Source organism: Clinocottus analis, unplaced genomic scaffold, assembly GCF_023055335.1.
Source record: "Clinocottus analis isolate CAN_PGR_092001 unplaced genomic scaffold, fCliAna1.0.p SCAF_20, whole genome shotgun sequence".
Classification (NCBI taxonomy): Eukaryota; Metazoa; Chordata; class Actinopteri; order Perciformes; family Cottidae; genus Clinocottus; species Clinocottus analis.
This window is the reverse complement of record NW_027175932.1, coordinates 13,346,822-13,365,226: the sequence shown is the minus strand read 5'-3', so window position 1 is coordinate 13,365,226 and position 18,405 is coordinate 13,346,822. Positions and strand designations below refer to the sequence as shown.

The following is an 18,405-nucleotide window of genomic DNA, read 5'->3' as shown; positions in this document are numbered from 1 at the left end:
TGCGTACATTTGGAATGGTTTACTGTGGTGATAGTAGTAGTTAGGTAAAGTCTATCTCCTCCACTAGTAGCTAACTAAAGTGTCTATACTAGTTCTCCTGCTTAACATCTGAGGCGCAAACGCACTGAAAGCGGTGATCGATGCTCTGGGTTTCTCGGCGCCATGGCGAGGGGAACCTTCCCCATGTTCCCGCCTATGGCTTGGTCAGGGGTCCGTCCTCACGTCGGGAGACCGAGCTGTACATCAGCTCGTCTTCACATCTTTTGTAGTTTTGTCTCTCTTGTAGCACAACTTAACCCTGAAATATGAACTCATTTTGAAGGAATATTGAAGTATTTAGTTTGGGAAATACAAATACTCACGTTCGTGCCACAAGTGAGATAAGAAGATTGACACTGCTCTGTCTGTACTGTAAAGGTGAAGCAGCTGCTTAGCTTAGCATAAAGACTCTAATCAGTCATCCCAGGTCACACTATCAGACCACTAGTACTTCCTCAAAGCTCTCCAAATGAACATGTTGTATCATAAATATACATTCAATCTGTGCAAAATCCAAAGTTTTGGTTCAATTGTACGTAACGCCGCGTAAAACCAATCTGTGTTGTCTTTATACTTAATTGTTTGTGCAGATAACACCGACAATATGTAAAATGTTTCGTTATCTTCGGACAGTGCCAAGCTGTTTTCTGTTTACAGTCTTTATGCTAAGCTAAGCTAACCAGCTCCTGGTTGTATTAATCATACACATGAGCAGTGTCCATCTTCTCAGCAAGAAAGCGCACAGGTGCATTTCTTGTTCTATTCCTTTAACTCGTCGTACGACCTCAGAAGGCCGAGTTCAGACCTGACTTTGATTAAAACGCATCGACTCCCTTTACCTGAAACGAGGGCAGTGTTCACTGAAACTCATGGAAAATCACAAAAACAACAACAATGTGTTGATGTTGCAAACAGCCTATTTTTCATGAAGGTTTGACTGATTGAAAACTCCATAAATAACACAACTGTGACACTTCCAGTGCATTTGTGCCTAAAGACAAAAACACTGCACAAAGGGCTGACGTCCTAAGCGCTGCTCGGGCTGTACATGCTACCTACCGTCTACGAGGATGCCGACTTCTTGCTTTCAACATTAATTTAGTACGCAAAAGATGAAGATTTAATACACTGATAGCTTCTGTACCTTTTGACAATGTCACTTGTGTCATTAGTCTTCCCACAACGAGGAAACCCCGGCTCATATCAAAGTGTCTGATAATAAAAAAATAAAAAGTCACATAGATTGGACCGCTGTGTTTTTCTCTCCCTTATCGCCGCTTGTTGGTCCAAGCAGACCTCTGTCCCCAAAGCACACACCAAGCAAAGGAACAGAACGGTAATAAAAAAACATTCAAATTAAAAGGTGTACTTTTTTTAAATTGGTGTTACCATACGAGCTATGGTACTGGTCTCCAAGTTAAAAAGGTTCCCTGTTTGAGGTGAAATGTGAATCACAAAGTAGTTTCACTCCATCGGAAAAAAAACAAAAACAAACAGCTAAAATAAAATAAAAATGGCTGCTGTCTTCGCCTCTCACATCAAGGCAAATGAATGAGCTCCGGAGCGGCAAAATCTACTTCTCCTCATCGCCGCTCCTCTTCGCTTTTGAAATCTGTGGATCTCCCGAGAGTTTTTGGAATGGACCGTTTAAAATAAACACGCTTTGTCTTAAAAGTCTCTTTTTGTTTGGGAGCCTCCACTTTCCTGGACGTGTGTGTAGAGATGGATTGAATAAACAGAGAAGAAGAGAGTCGGAGTCACTTATTGTGAGAGGTTCAAAGTTCCCGTCTCTTAAGTTGTGACGCCTAATGTTCATTGGGTGTTTATTGAGCGTGTGTGCGTGCGTGTGTGTGTGTGTGTGTGAGGGCATCACTCTCTCTCCTCGGGGGTATGGCTGCTACTTGAAGACGTAGTTGATCAGGACCTGGAGGAGGATGAGGGAAACGATGATGACGTAGTCGCGCTGCTGGAGGAAAGAGCTGCCCTCCACCTGGCCGGCCGCACGACTCCGCAGCACGCCGATGTTCCTGCAAACACACGGGGGCGGGGTTACGTCTCGACGCGTGGCGTCACGCTCACGGGACAGTGTGGCGGATGCCCTCTCACCTGTTGATGTCCTCCTGCGTCTTCTTTATGGATTCAATGGCACTTTGAAGTTCACTGAGGTCGGCTCCTTTTTTCCTCAGCCGACTGTTATGCTTGCTTTTGTGTCCTGAAACAAAGTGTGTTCAACATGGCGTCTGCCTTTAATTGATGCACCGAATACAGTTCAAAGGCTTTTTAAAAGACCCTCTGGACGCCACTTACAATGCAACTTAATAATAAAAAAAAGGGTCCGTTTAGGTTAAAGAATCCTGGAAAACCAGGAGGGAAAATAAAGCCCACAACTATTAATTAAGTACACAAATTAACAGATATTTATAACACATTATTGGCTTTCCCTGCTGTATCGAACAATCATTCTTAATATAATCAATAAAGTGGACTGGACCCACATAAGCAGCAGAACATTGATGGAATGGATGAGAGATGTAAAACGGTTTAATAAATAATAGATTTAAGGTTCTGCTGCATTGAGAGTCTGTGAGCTCCAGCTTGTGCTTGTGACTCGCACCGGAGGAAGTTCAGCGTGACGACAGTCACTTATGTTTACACAGCGGGAAAATCCCACAAATCCACAATCCACTGTCACGGTGTCTGTCTTGTAGATTATTTATGCATAATGTCTCCAGACAGCCTGCAAACTACATACAAGAAATAAATAAGCTCACAACTCATATTACTGTCAACAGCAAGGACAAATATACAATCAGGACCTTTGTCATTACGTTCTATATTGACCGAGTGTTTTTTAGTATTGACACTTGGACTAAAAGAAATATAAGTTCCTACACCATCACCTCCACAAGAAACCACTAACACCACCAGAGTGTGCTGTTTACTTACTCAGTCTCAGCCTACTACTAGCAGTCATATGGCCTTCTGCAGATTGGTTAGAAAGTGAAGGCTTTATGGCTGTCCAGGTAACACATGACCAGTATTTCAACAGCAATTTTACGTGTTCAGAATCTTGCATATTTAACTAAACATACCGAGACATTGTTCTACCCGCTTCTACGGCTGTTGTGTCTTTATTTAGATTATATGCCGTGTGTCAGCGGGACCAAATGTGAATTATTTTATCATAACAATGTTAGATTCACTTTAGCTTCTCTGTGTGTGTGTGTGTGTGTGTGTGTGTGTGTGTGTGTTTGTGTGTGGATGAGCGTGACTCACGTTCGCTGCCGGACGAGTCTTGGCGGTCGGGTTCGGGTGAAGAGCAGCCGCTCTCTGGGCTCTTGGGCTTGTCGCTCTTGTGTTTTCTCTTTGGCACCGTCACCTACACGCGCACACACGCACACACACACACAAACACGCACGCACACACGCACACACACACACAAGGAGAAACAGGTCAAACAAACAGGCCACACACACATACACACAGACAGACACACAACAGGCTACAGCTAAATGAGAGCACATGCAAACACATCTTAGCGTCTGCACAAGCACAAAGACTCAAGAATACAATAAAACACAATTGTTTTCCTATCAATAAAACAAAATAGTGTTATGATGCAAGAGCCCTCCCTCCCCCCCACACACACCCACACACACACACTCCTTAACATGCTACTTGGTGTGGGCGTGTCAATGCAAGGCATGCAGGTACATAAGTCAGTCACATTCATTTAAAACACTCAACAAACGTCCAAAATGAACCAATCCTGCCAAGTGCTGGTACATTCAAATAATTCAGTTCAACAGGATTAAACTCAGATTACAGCTCTCATTCTGGATGCTGCGTGTTCAGGACTGAAGTTTTTATAAAGCAAAACAGGTTTGAAGGTGGATTAAAGGTTAACAACAACCAGAAGGTCAAAATTGAGGCAAGAATTTATGGGGAAAAAAAGGTGGGAAGTTTTTTGTTTTATTCTTTTTGATGTAGCTTGAAATATTTTTTCCAATCATTCCCTGAAGCCCTGAAGCAGAGAGCGGGAAAACCTATTCTGGTGATCCATTTTGTAAAGCTGATGGTGAAAAAAATATTTCAAGATAAAAGTGTGTTGTTGTAATACAGATTTCGGCCACAAGAGGCTGAAGCGCAACACTATTCAATAATAATTTGCAGTAAAAGCGTTCACATTTATTTCTAGGTTATTTTAAATGTATCCATGCAGTCTCAACACAAGCGGCATACAATGTGTGTCATGAAGTTACATGAATTACAATCATATGCCAAGATGAGTACAACAACAACACAAATCTTTAAATCGTTTCTCCAGAGGAAGACTCAGTGAACACAGGAGAGAAAACTAGTTGGATTAGACTTAGAAAATGGATCACTTGAAGGTGGTTTGTCTCACCTCTTCTGGCTTCTTTAGAGCAAAAAGCTAAACCAAAGAGGAAGTGAACCAAAGCCCTTGGCAGGCGGTTACACCGAACAAACTGATCCACACAGACTGATCCACACGCCTTCATCTTTCTCAACACGACATGAACGAGGAGCAGCTCAGTGGAAGTCGACACTCGGTGAGCGAACACAACGTGGAAAACAGACAGAATGAAGACGAGGACGGGTGGAGGATGAGGGGCGAACGCCCTGCAGCGGCCGGGCGTCAATGGCAGTGGTTGGTCTGTCGATGTAATGGGTGTTCTCTCGTTTAGACTTTGTATGGGAGGAAAATGCTTCAGAGTGGGGGGACAAACAATTTCTGACGCTCTCTACATGTTATTACATTCAAACCCTCACATGGGCTTATTATCATTTCACTACATTTCACATTGGAGATGCTGTTCACTCATTCTCAGACTAGAAGACATTTTATTGAGTGGAATTAAATCAATAAAGAGGGTTTTAATATATATGTTACACGGTGTGCTCAGTGACTTTAAACTGAGCATCCTTACAAGCTCTTTACAGGATAGTCCCTGCCGCATTAATTTCTTATACGCCTGAATTATCTTTTACCTCCTGACGAGGCGAGAGAAGGAAGGTGAACCCTGCTCCTCCACTTACTTCAGCATGCACTTTGACACAACCTTCCCTCTCATACAGAGAGAACAGCTGGTGAGAGGAAAAGAAAAGACAGGGACAGAAAGAAAGAAGCAGAGGCGACAACGGCGATGGCGGCACAGCGATGGCGACACAAAAGAGAAGAAGCGACAATGGAGACGGTGCACCAGGTGCTGCGTGGGAGGTGGCGAGCTGCTTTTTATTTTTATTTTATTTTTTAAATGTCGGGTTTTCGATCGGGACGACCTACCTGGCACTTGCAATTGTCCCTCCGCGGCCCCTGGTTACTCAGACTAATAAGACTGCCAGAACGTACCATAGGGGTGCGGTGTCGGACCTTGGTCTGGATACAGCCGTCTTTCTCGAACTGGATCAAGTCGTTGAGCGGATCCCATGGCCTCGTGCTGGGGTGGGGGCCGAGGGACACAGAGGAGGCGAGATGAGGAGACACAGAGGAGGCGAGATGAGGAGACACAGAGGAGGAGAAGAGAGTGAGACGGTGTGGAATGGGATGGAGGTAAGAAGTAGACAAACAGAAACATGGATCAGACGCCGATTGCAGAATATATTGATCTCCATCATCAAGAGCAGTCTGACAGCCGCTTGGACGTCACCTCTGCAGTTGTATGGTATCACCACTAGATGGCGCCCACACATAACTCCATAAGGAAGACGGGGGGAACTAAACCCTTGAGATGAGAACACAGTATATTTCCTAGGATCTGAAAGAAAGACTTGATTTGCAGGTCTTGTGGTGTATTTATGTAATTATTATCAAGGTATTTGCTCCTTTTATCATTAACATTCATGTTTTTTTCTTCTGCACAATGTTGTTTTCTTTAAAATGTTTGACAAAAATAAATAAATAACAATAATAATAATTTTAATTTAATAATAAACTGCAGGATGTATACTATGTTCAGTGAGTTGTATGTCTGTTATCCAATGTATTATTATACAGAAGTTAAAACATTTGGATGTCCAGGAAAACTTCATCAGTACCCACTGTTTTAAGTTAATAACAGTTTTATGTCATTATGAATGTTTATTGATTTAATTACTTGTAAGTGAAGCCTGAACTATGGTTAGGTAGACTGATAATAAGGGGTTAATTATTATAATAGTTCCCATGTTAGTGTCACACTCCAATTGGATCCAATTGTATGACATAATTATTTAAGTAACGGTGATAATTAGCGGTAAGAAAAACAACTAAATCCATTATTGCATTACATTACTGGCAGTTTTTTTTTTCAAAACTTGACTTTACTTAAAATGTAGTATTAGTGAGGTTGTACCTTTGTTGCTGACAGGGTTAAGATCAAATAGTATGCTGTAGTGCAGCGGTAAAGTCCCGTCACTATACCTCTAACCTGATGTCTGACCTCTGACCTCACAGGCCGCAGAGGGAGTCACTCACTCTGCGTATCTGTAATGCCACTCTCCGGTGACGGGGTCCTGCTCGAACAGGGCGGGGATCCACTCCTCGCACTTGGCTTTCCGCTCTCGGGCCGACTTCCGCTGAACCTCCTCCAGGATGAACTTCTCATTGGTGGCCTCGGTCTGGTCCTTGTTGTTGATGGCCCGCGTCACGTGCTGCCACAGCCTGCAGACAGAGAGCGAGCAGAGGCATGAGGTTAAGCTGCTCTCACAGAGCAGTAGGGGAGTAATAACAACAAGAAAAACTGCACACGCAGCGGTTTAAAGACAACCCTACAAATATATCAAGATGACAAAGGGGTGCGATGGGAATTTGTCCAGAGAAACTAAACTGAAAGCCAACGATACAAAACAAACAGCTCATGTTTGAGGATCTGCTGCCCACCTTTCAGATTCAGAGTCTCCCTGCTCCTCTGGTGGGACGGTGTAGCGCGTCAGGCGACTCTGCCTCAGCTCCGTCGTCGGGTTCCAGAAAGTGTCCACCGTCCCCGTCTTCTTGTCGTTGATGAAGATCTCGCTGTCCTGTGAAGGGGAAGTCAAAAGGCTCTCCTTACTCGCCTTAAGACAGCGCAAGAACTACAGCAGATCACCAAAAGGGGCCGGCGTGTAGCTCAGGAGAAAGCTCGAGCCCTCGTGTTGCATGTTGCATGGACATCAGCCGTCAGAAAAGTAGGTGTGGAAACTGTGTCTCACCCAGTGTCCTTCAAGCGTCGCCAACACCTCCTTCCCCAGCTTGATCTTTCCAGAGACCTGGTTGACGCTGTCACTGCTGCCCAAGAACGGCTAGAGGAGAGAGAGGAGAGAAGGAGCAGCAGGGAGGGGAGGGCGAGACGGGAGAGGAAAGGATAGGTCAGACAAATGGACAGGAAAGAAAGGAGCAGGACAAGGAGAGAGGAAGGACAGCAAGAGAAAATACAAAACAAGGTGGAGGTGAGGGACACGAGGGTTTAAAGAGGGGGAGATACATGCACACAGAGTTTACTTGCTGCAGTTACTGTGGAGACAAAAGTTACTGGGTGTCATTCGATCTCCGTTTGTGTGTCTGTCGTAATTTAAAACAGGATGCTTTCCCATTCAAATACAAAAGAAATGTGGCTCATGAAGCAGAACAAAACAAATCGTGGAGAGCAGGCTTCAACTGCAGCTTTTTGCAATATATGCCTAACAATTTAACGACAAAAGAAATTAACCTAACTTCCAATAAAACTTATTAATGAAATTACATCAAAACGTGGCACTGCCTTTAATACGACTCAATTCTCTCCTCTAACTCAATGAACCTGAGGTTACACTGTAACCACAGTGCAACAGAGTCCATCATTATCTGCGTTTGAAAAAGAAGATGTATTGATTCCCTGTCAGCTTCCTCTGACATGTACCTGTCGCTAGTGTGTGACGGCATAATGCAGTTTGTGGTGTAAAAGGCGGTATGGAGGAGGGGGGCATTTTTCAGAGGGGGGAGGAGGAGGAGGAGGAGGAGGAGGAGGAGTGGCATGGCGGAGTTGGCGATGGCGAGGTGGGGTAAGACATTCAGAAAAGTCATGTGAGAAACTGTTTTTTTGTTTTGTTTTAAACACTCCTAGAGGTACTGTAGCTAGAAAGGCTTTAAAGGAGTCCCCTCTCAAAAGAGACAGTTTGGGTGTTTGGCAGTGTGGTCGTATGAGGTACCATGGTCATAGTTACGCCACAGCAGATGGAGTTTAGAGAACTCGTGCTGGTACTCCGAACTCCTGACTCTGGAAAAGTACCTCATACAAACCCCACAAAAACATCCACATTCTCCCTTTAGGACGTTTATTAGCTGTAACAACTCTAAATGTCCAACTCTATTCACTAAGGACTGAAAGGATCTTCTACTCTGAAGTAAGTGTCTGTCTTTTAGACACAGCCATACCTTTAGTTTGAACTCAAGCTGGGCACTGTAGCCCGTTTTCTCGCACGCGATGGTGATCTGACCGCCCAGCTCCAGGGTCATGGTGCCATACAGGATGCCTACAGGATGGAAAGAAAGCACCGACAGGAGTTTCAGTCACTGGGGAACTCTGACACGCACTCAGAAAGTGAAGCAGAACAACTGCTGGAAGGTCGATCTACAGCTTTCCAAACGAGCAAAGCGACATTAAAGTAACATTAAATGTGCACTGACCTTTACAGTGAGCGTAGGGCATGTTCATCACGTAGTCCTCTCCTCTGTTGAGAAAAGTCAGCCGAGCCTCCCCGTCCAATATGGCCGACAGGGAGTTTCCTGCCATGCAAGGAAACGGCGGTCAGTTGACGGTTGCACAGACAAAATAATGAAGGTATTTATTTTGGGTGCCTGCAGGCATTCTAGCTGTGCGAGTGTACCGTAGAACTTGGACTTGGCGAGGATGCTGCCACTGAGGCAGAATCCGTCCTTCCTGTTGCTGACATAGAAGGCTGACACAGGAGGATGATGGGAGACCTGACGAAAGACACACTGACGTTGAGGGACTGAATGCTTCTCATATACACATACAAGGTAACTTGTGTGATTTTAAATCCGCTAGAACAAAAACCCATCGGCCATAGATTTATGTCTATGGCCGAGTTATGTGATGGAGGGGGATCAGTCAGCTCGTACTCTCTTCTACAGGAGTAGGGTGGTTGTTACCTGCTCTCCGATGTAGAAGGTCTTGCTGTTGGTCTTCTGGTGGAGCCACATGCAGCGGTACGTCTCTCCAATGATGGGGTTGTAAGGCTTCTTCAACCCCTGGGGATTAAAAACCAACATGACATGTGAGTTTAAGACAATGAATTGTATAAACAGTAGAAAGCACTTCATGGAAGAACAGTTCCACCAATGTGATGAAGAAAAAAAAGTCTTTCAAAATGTCTCGTAATAAAGAGCAAGGTTTCTCATTATTATTACGTACGCAAGACATTTTTTTGATATATTAAAACATTATTTTGACACACTTAGTATCTGAATAAAATACTTAGTGTTTAAATAATGAATTAATTATTATTTTTAGACGTTTCCCATTCTTTTGTGTAAACAGCTCATTCTCATGAAGTGCTTGTGTGTTTATTCCCCTGACCTTTGGCTTTTTGTAAAACCCAGAGATGTACCACTTCACCACCTCCTTTATCCGGTCGTAAGCGTTCTCTTCGATTGCAGCCCTGAGAATGAAAACAAAGAGTCCAGCTTACACGGATGCTCCTCCACAAACGTGTGCAGTTGGTCATACATGATATGTCAACATTCCCCTTCATCATCCCTCAGTGTGTCTCTGCTTATCACTGTGCACTGTAGTCTGTACTGAACCTCTTCACAGGGATTGAAGACACTCAGAATATGGTTTGCTTGGACACAAGACACAATAAAGCCTCCATATATCACATTTTACAGTAATCCGTCACTCAACTTCAACTATTGATATTGTCCATTATAAAGACAAAGGAAGGAATCCTTGGTAGTTTAACTAAATATATGTATTCTAATGTTAAATATAACCGGGTTTATATGGGAAAACTTTAAAATATTGAATTTCTGAGGAAGAAAAAGGACTACATCAAAAAGAACCATCTGATTTTTATGTATTTAATGATATATTTAGCTAAAAGTACAAGAGTTGCATAGTCTGTCTACACATCAGTCCTTGTTATACTGCAAGAGGAAAACAGAAGGAACCTTAGCTCAGGATGTACTGAAGCCGGTTAAAGGAATGGTTTGACATATTTCTGCACAGATAAAACAATATAATTGCCTTTAAAACTTTAAAAGCAGAGCGCGAGGAGGGCTTACTCTGACAGGAAGTCTGCGTGGTAGTAGTAGTCAGACAGTTTGTCCAGAAAGGACCTTGGCTCCAGGATGAAGGTGGGCAGCACCACTTTGGACAGATCCATGCCGGGTCGCACCTGCTTCAGCAGAGTCCAGATCAGAGATTTATTCTCCTCTGATACCGTCTCAGTCTGAGCAGCCTCGCCAGCCTGGGGTAGGAGACACATACGAGGGTTCAGAGGTGATGTATTTTATTCTGCGGACATCCTGAAATACTTGCAGGGGTCTCCGCGAGTTATATGTGACTGTTTGTGCAAAAGGTTTGCACAATGAGGTTTTAATTAGCTCCCAACTGCAAACATTTAGCCTCAGCTTCAGTAAGTGTTTAATTATCGAGCTGTCAAACTTCACGTCGGCCTCCCACGCACGGCAAACCCACACAGATCAAAGCCAGTCCATGTTACAGATTTTCTAATAGCCCCGGCAGAGGAACATGCTAATTTATCCTCATTATGCAAGAAAACTTGAGAACAAAATAACTTTGAGCTAAAATTTAAATTCGTGAAAATGCTTGGGGGAAATCCTGAGAGAATGTGCTGTAAATGCAGCAATCACACGATCCACGTGTCTTATTAAAAGTGTGGAACCGTCCCTGACCTCTCCAAGCTCCTCGTGGGACTGCTCCAGGTACGGGGTTTCCCGCAGGTGTTCGTTGGGGTCCAGGTCAATGTAGGAGTCGTCCTGCCGCTCTGACGTGTCGCTGTCACTCTCCTCGCTCTTCTCCAGGCCCTCCGGGTCCGACTCCTCGTGGTCCTGCTCCCCCTCCCTGTCTGACTTGTCCGAGTAGAGGTCAGGGTCTTTCAAATGGTCGCTGTCGTTGAACCTGGAGGAAGGGGGCGGATCGGGTGGCAGGACGTTTACGACAAATTAGGCTACGTTCGAATGCGAGCGGGCAGCCTATAACAGTTGAAGGGGAATCGTGTAGCTTTGGTTTTACTTCCTACTCACTGGAAACCGTGGATGTTGTGGGCTCTGAGGAGGCTGTAGAAGTTAATGGAGTGTTCTCCGCCAGTGGCTACTGTGCTCATGTCTTCTTTGCCCTCGCGGATCATGGTCCTCTTCAGGAGGCTGGAGCACTTCAGGGCCAGCTCTAAGGCGTCCATCCAGCATCGGCCTGGGAAAAGGATTCAGAGGCATCAAAATATATTCACAGGCTTTTCTGTCAGTTCAGTATCCTCCTTTTATTATGGAGCAAAAAGCAATAAATTGTACCCACAGTCCCCCCTGACATTTTAATATTCACATAATTACAGAAGGCAAATGATACTGTCACTGTGATGAAACCAGAAAGGCCTGACTTTCATTCAGAAATAGAAGAAGTGGATGACGATTGCTTGCATTAGGTTTCTGATTGTAGTTTCTCATGTAAAGTTGCATACAGCTTGGTGAAACTTTTAATATGATACATATTATGATGCAGGTGGTTTTGGAAACTGTAGGACTATTTGAGCCCCACGGACGGACATCCGGACAGGGAGAGGCTAGAGCGGATGTTTCAAGACCACGGACAGAGGCACTGTTGAATTGTACCAGACAAGACATGTCTGTATTAAGATAATTAACTGGGTTAAAAATAGGAGTATATAGCAGGAGGGTTTCTGTCATTTCCACACACAAATACTGCACATAAACATAGTTTTAAAACCAATACTACTATTGATTTTACGCAGCTGATACCAAAAGTCAATCATTTGTTTATCTTTCAATGTTTCTATGTCAATGTTGCCGCTGACGCGACTTTAGACAAATATCTGCAGTGTGATCGGCAGCCTGTCTCTTACCATCAGACTCCGAGGCGGCGCGGAAGATGAGGTGGCTGCTGGGTAATGGCTGAGTGATGGAGCCGACTGCTTCTCCTTTAGGACCCTGACAACAACAAAGCAAGGGAGGGGGAGAGGGAACACATCAGCTTCAGTGTTTACGGTTCAGCTCGATGTTGTTGAGAGTCAGTGTCACGATAGCTCCATTAGTCCTTTTGATCTCCGACTCCGTTTCACTTGAGGCGGTTTGAGTTAAGAAGTACTTGTTTCACCTGCGGAGTTTGCGTCATATTTCTTTCAGCTTCATTACTCGTGTGTGCAAACAGAGGAAACGTCGACTCCCCGGTGTGTCGTTATAATAATGAGCGATGAGAGGGGGACAGGAGCTGAAAGCATGAAGTGTATATTTAAAAAGTGAAGGGGGGCGATGCGGAAAGCAGGAGCGCCGTAATCTAAAATACACAGATTGCCAATTGTGATTCAAGCCTTCGCTCCGCACGGACACAAGGGGAAACAATGCCAAGGCGAGGTCAGCGATGAATACCAAATCAGAGTTGGAGAGCACGACTGAGCGGAGCTGAGAACACAGGAACAAATGGAAAACGAGCGCCGCCAAATATATAAATTGCTGGCAGTATGTATAATTTTCTGTGTCTGTCCTCAAATTAAAGCAAATATGAGCTCTTAATTATACAGCTGGCATCCACATCTGTTTAACTATTTATTGTTTTACTGCAGCAGACAAAGAGTTTTCTTTGTGATGGAAGATCTTGTTCTATTGAATTGTTTGTGTTCATCGCTGGAGAGGCTGCATTCGGATTCATCCTGTGTGACAAACCCTGTTCAGTATTCCGCTTCGCTCGCTTTGTCGCGATCAATCTGTCGTTCATTAGTAATGGGACGATAAGGTCAGAGGCTTTGTTCCATTGCCTGTAAAGATAATTAACATGTCAGATTTAAAGGGACAGTACCATACACGTACTTACTGAGCGTTAGGTAAGAAGATTGATGCCACTCATGTTTGTAAGGTAATTATGAAGCTCCAGCCAGCAGCTGGTTAGCTTAGCTTAGCATAAAGACTGGAAATGGCAAGAAAGCTCACCTGGCTTTGTCCATTTTCCTCTAGTTACCAGCGCTAAGCTAAGCGGCTCCAGGCTGTAGCTTTATTTTTACCATAGAGACATGAAAATGGTTTCAAAATTCACATCAAGCTCTCAGCAATTATTTCCTAAAATGTCAAACCATTCCTTTTAAATGCCAACCTCACAAATGTTCAACTTGATTTCTGACATTCAAGTGAGGAGTACATTCGCATGACCGACACAAAACCTTGAACATTCTTGTCAATGTTAAGCATCTGAAACCGGACCGGCCAGATGGTTGGTTTGCAAACGTCATTGGAAACTGTTCATAAAAGAGAAGGCTGTGAAAAAATACTTCGCAGGTAATTGGTTGAACCACCTGTCAATCATTACAGAAGCCAGTCGGGAGTGAAGAGCTTTCCGTGCAATTTTTTGCTATTTTTTCCAATGAAGAAACTCCTCTACAGTTTTGAAAGAACGGATGCGATTGCAGCAGCTACGCTAACCTTTTCTGGAGCCGCCTCTCCATGTCGTCACACACACACAAACACACACACACACATTTAAATCCCGCCCATTTCTGCCAGCAGCTGCTTACAGGACACTGATTGGTCTGGTCACTGGCCCACGATTTTTGCGTGATCTTCTGACATCCCAAAAGTCCAGCTGCCGTGCAGGGGAAGCCAAATTTCACTCACCACTTGCTTCCTTTTTGCATTTTCTATTCTCCACTATTCACGTTCGTACCTCTGTCTCTGTTCAATGGCTGACACGTCGAGTCTTTGCTCCACTGACTGCCTTTTCTAACTTCTTAAGGTTGTTTCAGAGCACCAATTCTTTGAAAAAAAAACCTTATATATCCCAGAGAACTTCTCCTCTCCCAATCTTCGCAGCCTGGAATACGCTCCTCAAATTCCTAAGAGTCACTGCGCCTGCGAAACCTTTACCTTAAGACCGGTCGGTACTGACCTTGACGGCCCAGATGGACTGCTCCAGAGGGTGGAAGAGCTTGAAGCAGAAGCCGTCCTTCTTGGAGGGCCTCTCTATGAGCTCGCAGGCGTTGAGCAGCACCGTTCCCACCCACTGGCCGTTTTTGTGGGTTTTATAGATGAGCAGGACGCCCGGCTTCAGCACGCACCACAGCTTGGTCCAGCTCTTCAGAGTGCCACGGATCTGGATCAAACACCGATAAGTCAGGAGCCTTCTCGCACCAAAATCACCCTCTGTGTTACTACATGGGGAACTTGAGGAATCAGATTAGCCCAAAAATCAATGCCTTTAAAAGGTATAATGACATTATAAATATAGTCCATTGTACAATCCGTGCATCAGGCGCTCCCACCTTGAGCCAGTCGGCCATGACGATGACAGAGGGGTCGGTGATGGTGCTGAGCAGCTCCTTGGTCGCCCTCTTCTTTTCTTCCCTGTAGTTTTTCTTCTGCACCTGCACGGAGCACAGAGAGGAGCACAATGCTGAGAACATCAACCTCACACAACTGTGAATATTAATATTCCACACCGAATCACATTTGGCAGCGAATAACGGGGCCTGTGATGACACCACCTTCAGACGGCAGTGTGAACTTTGCATGTTATACCCTCCTGGAAATGTGATAACTCCAGCCTATTCTGTATTGTGGTGACATCGGTGCACTATATGAAAAGGACACCCATCTACTATCAGTATGTGATGCATATTGACTCTTATACGGGTATTTTAAGACTCATTCTCAGTGTCGGGATACACAGAACTCCCTCTAAGCTGATCTCTTAGCTACTCTTAGCTCTTACTCACCTTGAGGGACTCCTTCTTGGTGAGCTTTCCTCCAGATGCAGACACATCTTTATCTGAGCCATTGTACAGCTTTGTTTCAGACTGGAGAGAGACAGAGAGAGAGAGAGAGAGAGAGAGAGAGAGAGAGAGAGAGAGAGAGAGAGAGAGAGAGAGACAGAGAGAGAGAGAGAGAGAGAGACAGAGAGAGAGAGAGAGAGAGAGAGAGAGAGAGAGAGAGAGAGAGAGAGAGGTTTATTTGCAAGAAATGACACCTGATTCGTCTCTGAAGACATCGATATCTCTATTATTTCTCAACCCAATTATCTGAAACTATTAAATAAGCCATTTGTACATCTACTGAGAGAGCAAACCTATCCGCTGATTGGAACAAAAGCTTTTCTTTTTATTACAAAATCTTTGCCGGCCTACTTACCAAACCGCCGTGTTTCCCTGCTGCACTCCGTGTTAAGTGCTCTGAATAAAGTCTTGTTTCCCTCTTATTAACAAGCCCATTACCCAGAAATAACACCGTAAACTGAGTGGACCTAAATGAGGACATTACGGTTGTGTTTTTTCACAACGAGCTGAAACATTGTTATGAAACAGCATCTGCACGTATTCCCTCACATGCCTCCTTGTTTCCCTGGTGGCCCAAACTTAGCTCAGTTAGCAGAATAGAGCCTATATTTGCCAGTGCGGGTGTCTCTCTGCCAGCTCCTCTCACAAGCCAATTGGATTTAAAGTGGAGAGACAGACCGTGTGGGTGTAGGAATCCTAAAGCAGGGCTACTTAAGGTCTTAAGCGGCCATAGACAGGGCTGACCAAAGGTGCATCATGAAGAGTGCCAGAGTTAAAATCTTCTAATTCAAATCCTTTTCACTACTGAGAAACCCACATGGGGTTTGTTTGTTTTTTGGCTGAAACTGCATTCATTGCGGTAAAGATTGATGGATACATGGCCGTGGCTTCTCCGTAGCTTTGCTACGATGGTGCTTGTTCTTGACAGCAGAATCAAAAGATGAATGGGAAGGAGAAAAAAAAACATCTTGGTTTTGGGAAGCCTTGCTTCATCGTACTCAACTAAATCAGAGCACATTTTTAAAAAGGATTCCTGCTGTGACTCAGACTCCCTCATTTCTCACTGACAAACATATTTGATGAAAAGCCTCGAGAGATAAGATCGACAAGCCCTCTCCTCTCTTGAATGGAGGGCTGAGCTTGAATTTGAGTTGATAAATGTTTCATGTGCAACAGTGGACATGATGGGTGAGTCATCGGGATGCGGGCTATCTCTCGCCCGAGGCCAGACAGAGAGAGAGGAGAGGAGCAGTAATTCGCAGTCGATCCCACCTCCCGGTCCTGTAGCTTTGTCTCAGTGGGGTGATTTGTCCTTACCTTGCTCTTAGAGATGGAATGTGAGTCCTCTTTCAAAGGCAGAGGCAAGAGGTCCTCTTTCCCTCTCTCGAAACCTGGAACAAACCAAAACAAATCCCAACAGCATGAAAACGCAGTCCACCATTGTGACCTACAGGAGGCCAGTAATGGCTGTGCTGTGGACGGGCCCCTGGGGGCCATGGCCCTGTGTCTGCTGGTCAGGTATTTATACTAATTATGTATCAGGGACCTTAATGAAATGGTGTTTTATGTCGTATTATGGGTGCTTTGAGGATGGGCCGAGGCTGCTGGAAGATGTATCATAGCATTGATTTATTGTGTCGTTTTTTAATAGCGTTTTAAAATGTTATTAAAAATATTAACTAGGTTTTATATTACTACTACTATTTTATATTACTATTTAAACTTAAAAAGGTCTTCCACTTAATGGACCAAAATACAAATTGATTTCTAGATGAAAAAACTGGCAGATTGATCACTTAAATAAAAAGAACAATTAATGCTCTTCAGCCTTTAAAAAAGGTGCAACGTGTAAGATTTGGCTAAAATGTTAGTTTCTGACATTATCAACAGAATATGAAGAGGGTACAGTGTTGACGTTGCTGTCAAAGACGTCCCTGTATTGCGTGGCGGAAAAATCTACTGAAATGAGCATGCTAACCAGCTAGCCGCGGCGCGTCCCGTATTGTAATACCACTTGTACCTCGAGACGCGATAGCGAGTCAATGCAGCGCTCCAGTCTCGTCTGAAGGCCCGTCGATCACGTTAACGGTAAAGCGTGACGCTGAATGTTGCCTATTTAGTGGAAAACTAATCTTTAAATGCAACTAATGACAACACAAACCGTACCGAAAGACATTTGCCAAATGGCGGCGATAAACAGTTGTGATGTGGCTGTTCTCTTATTCAAACTGAGCTAAGCAAGCTAATGCCAACCACGGGCCAATTTCTGGGATTAACTGCCAATTGGATATCAGATGTCTTTGAGTCTAAACGTCCGTGCAGCCAAATGTGGTCTTTTTACGTAATGTCAGGCGCGGTCACGAGAGCAGGCCGCCCTTCAGAGCAACTCGTAGCAAGCCACAGAACCTGGACGGCAACAAGCTGCTGCGAGTCCCTAATCTGAACTGAGCTAAAGTTAGATAACTTGGCAGGTGAAAGGAGATTCCTTGTTTTAATCCCATAGTTTGGATGGGACAATGTGAGGGTGGAGATTACCCACTGTTCCGGTGACGTCGCTGATTTGAACGTGTGCTCTCCACGAGCAACCAGTGGGGCGATAATTAATGTAGTTCATGTCGATAAAATGAGTCGCAACCACAAACTCCACCTTGAGCTCCACCTTGTTACGATTACTAATGAGCCAGTTTCCAACCCATTAGTCTCGCCTCGGCAACAGATTCCCCACTGAGATTCCCGGCAGTGAGCGCTGCCGGTGGTCTCAAGGTGACGGAGAGCCCGTAAATATTTGATAGCTTCCGGCTCCTACCCACAGGCTGTCGGCCCGTATTTAGCCGTGAGAATGAAGGAAGCACTGCAGAGCTGGATTACCAAAGGAGGTATTCGTCGTTTGGAAAACTGTCGCATTATATTTGACGAGCCATTTGGTTTTAAAAAAAACATCTTTTGTGTCTCTAGTTATGGCAAAATAAGCATCTTATGTATTTTTCCTGCATTCGTTAATGTTGTAAAAACAATGTGGTGACAATGGAGGGACCTTGTGCAGAGCTGGTTTTGTCATTAATCTGGCCTCCAGCACACAACCCCCTACAAAGTAGGGTTTGTTTATTAAATAGGAGTGCTTTAATTTAGCTGCTTTTATCCAAACTACTCAATACACACATTACATACATTAGATGTCCCACCTGACCATCTGTGCCCACTCGACAGGCGCATCTTCACGCCACCTTCAGCTGGAAATCAACTCAAGGGCATGTCATCCACTATAGCCAGCCTCCGCTCTCACTATATAGACCTCCGAGCTATATAGAAACAGAATTAACTAAAAGAACAATAGAGCGCTGTGACGAGGGGTCCCATTTCAATTTGAGACA

At 44.5% G+C, this 18,405-nt stretch overlaps 1 protein-coding gene across 6 annotated transcripts in view; it reads right to left on the bottom strand.

Annotated features, from left to right (window-relative positions):
* Positions 1 to 954: 954 nt before the first annotated feature.
* Positions 955 to 18,405, bottom strand: part of osbpl8 (oxysterol binding protein-like 8) — a 68,570-nt gene continuing 51,119 nt past the window's right edge. For 4 of the 6 annotated variants that reach the window (XM_068586364.1, XM_068586366.1, XM_068586368.1 and 1 more), the window contains 20 exons: positions 16,352 to 16,425; positions 14,978 to 15,058; positions 14,525 to 14,626; positions 14,152 to 14,355; positions 12,122 to 12,206; positions 11,289 to 11,454; positions 10,938 to 11,163; positions 10,305 to 10,489; positions 9,598 to 9,679; positions 9,171 to 9,269; positions 8,885 to 8,981; positions 8,685 to 8,783; positions 8,433 to 8,530; positions 7,232 to 7,321; positions 6,924 to 7,060; positions 6,519 to 6,704; positions 5,349 to 5,502; positions 3,316 to 3,418; positions 2,146 to 2,251; positions 955 to 2,066 (listed from right to left, as the gene is read on the bottom strand). In XM_068586364.1, coding sequence (XP_068442465.1) covers positions 1,937 to 2,066; positions 2,146 to 2,251; positions 3,316 to 3,418; positions 5,349 to 5,502; positions 6,519 to 6,704; positions 6,924 to 7,060; positions 7,232 to 7,321; positions 8,433 to 8,530; positions 8,685 to 8,783; positions 8,885 to 8,981; positions 9,171 to 9,269; positions 9,598 to 9,679; positions 10,305 to 10,489; positions 10,938 to 11,163; positions 11,289 to 11,454; positions 12,122 to 12,206; positions 14,152 to 14,355; positions 14,525 to 14,626; positions 14,978 to 15,058; positions 16,352 to 16,425 — 2,504 coding nt within the window. In that variant the 3' untranslated portion in view covers positions 955 to 1,936. The remainder of the gene's footprint in view (positions 2,067 to 2,145; positions 2,252 to 3,315; positions 3,419 to 5,348; positions 5,503 to 6,518; positions 6,705 to 6,923; positions 7,061 to 7,231; positions 7,322 to 8,432; positions 8,531 to 8,684; positions 8,784 to 8,884; positions 8,982 to 9,170; positions 9,270 to 9,597; positions 9,680 to 10,304; positions 10,490 to 10,937; positions 11,164 to 11,288; positions 11,455 to 12,121; positions 12,207 to 14,151; positions 14,356 to 14,524; positions 14,627 to 14,977; positions 15,059 to 16,351; positions 16,426 to 18,405) is intronic. The other 2 variants (XM_068586365.1, XM_068586367.1) reach the window with 1 other exon arrangement.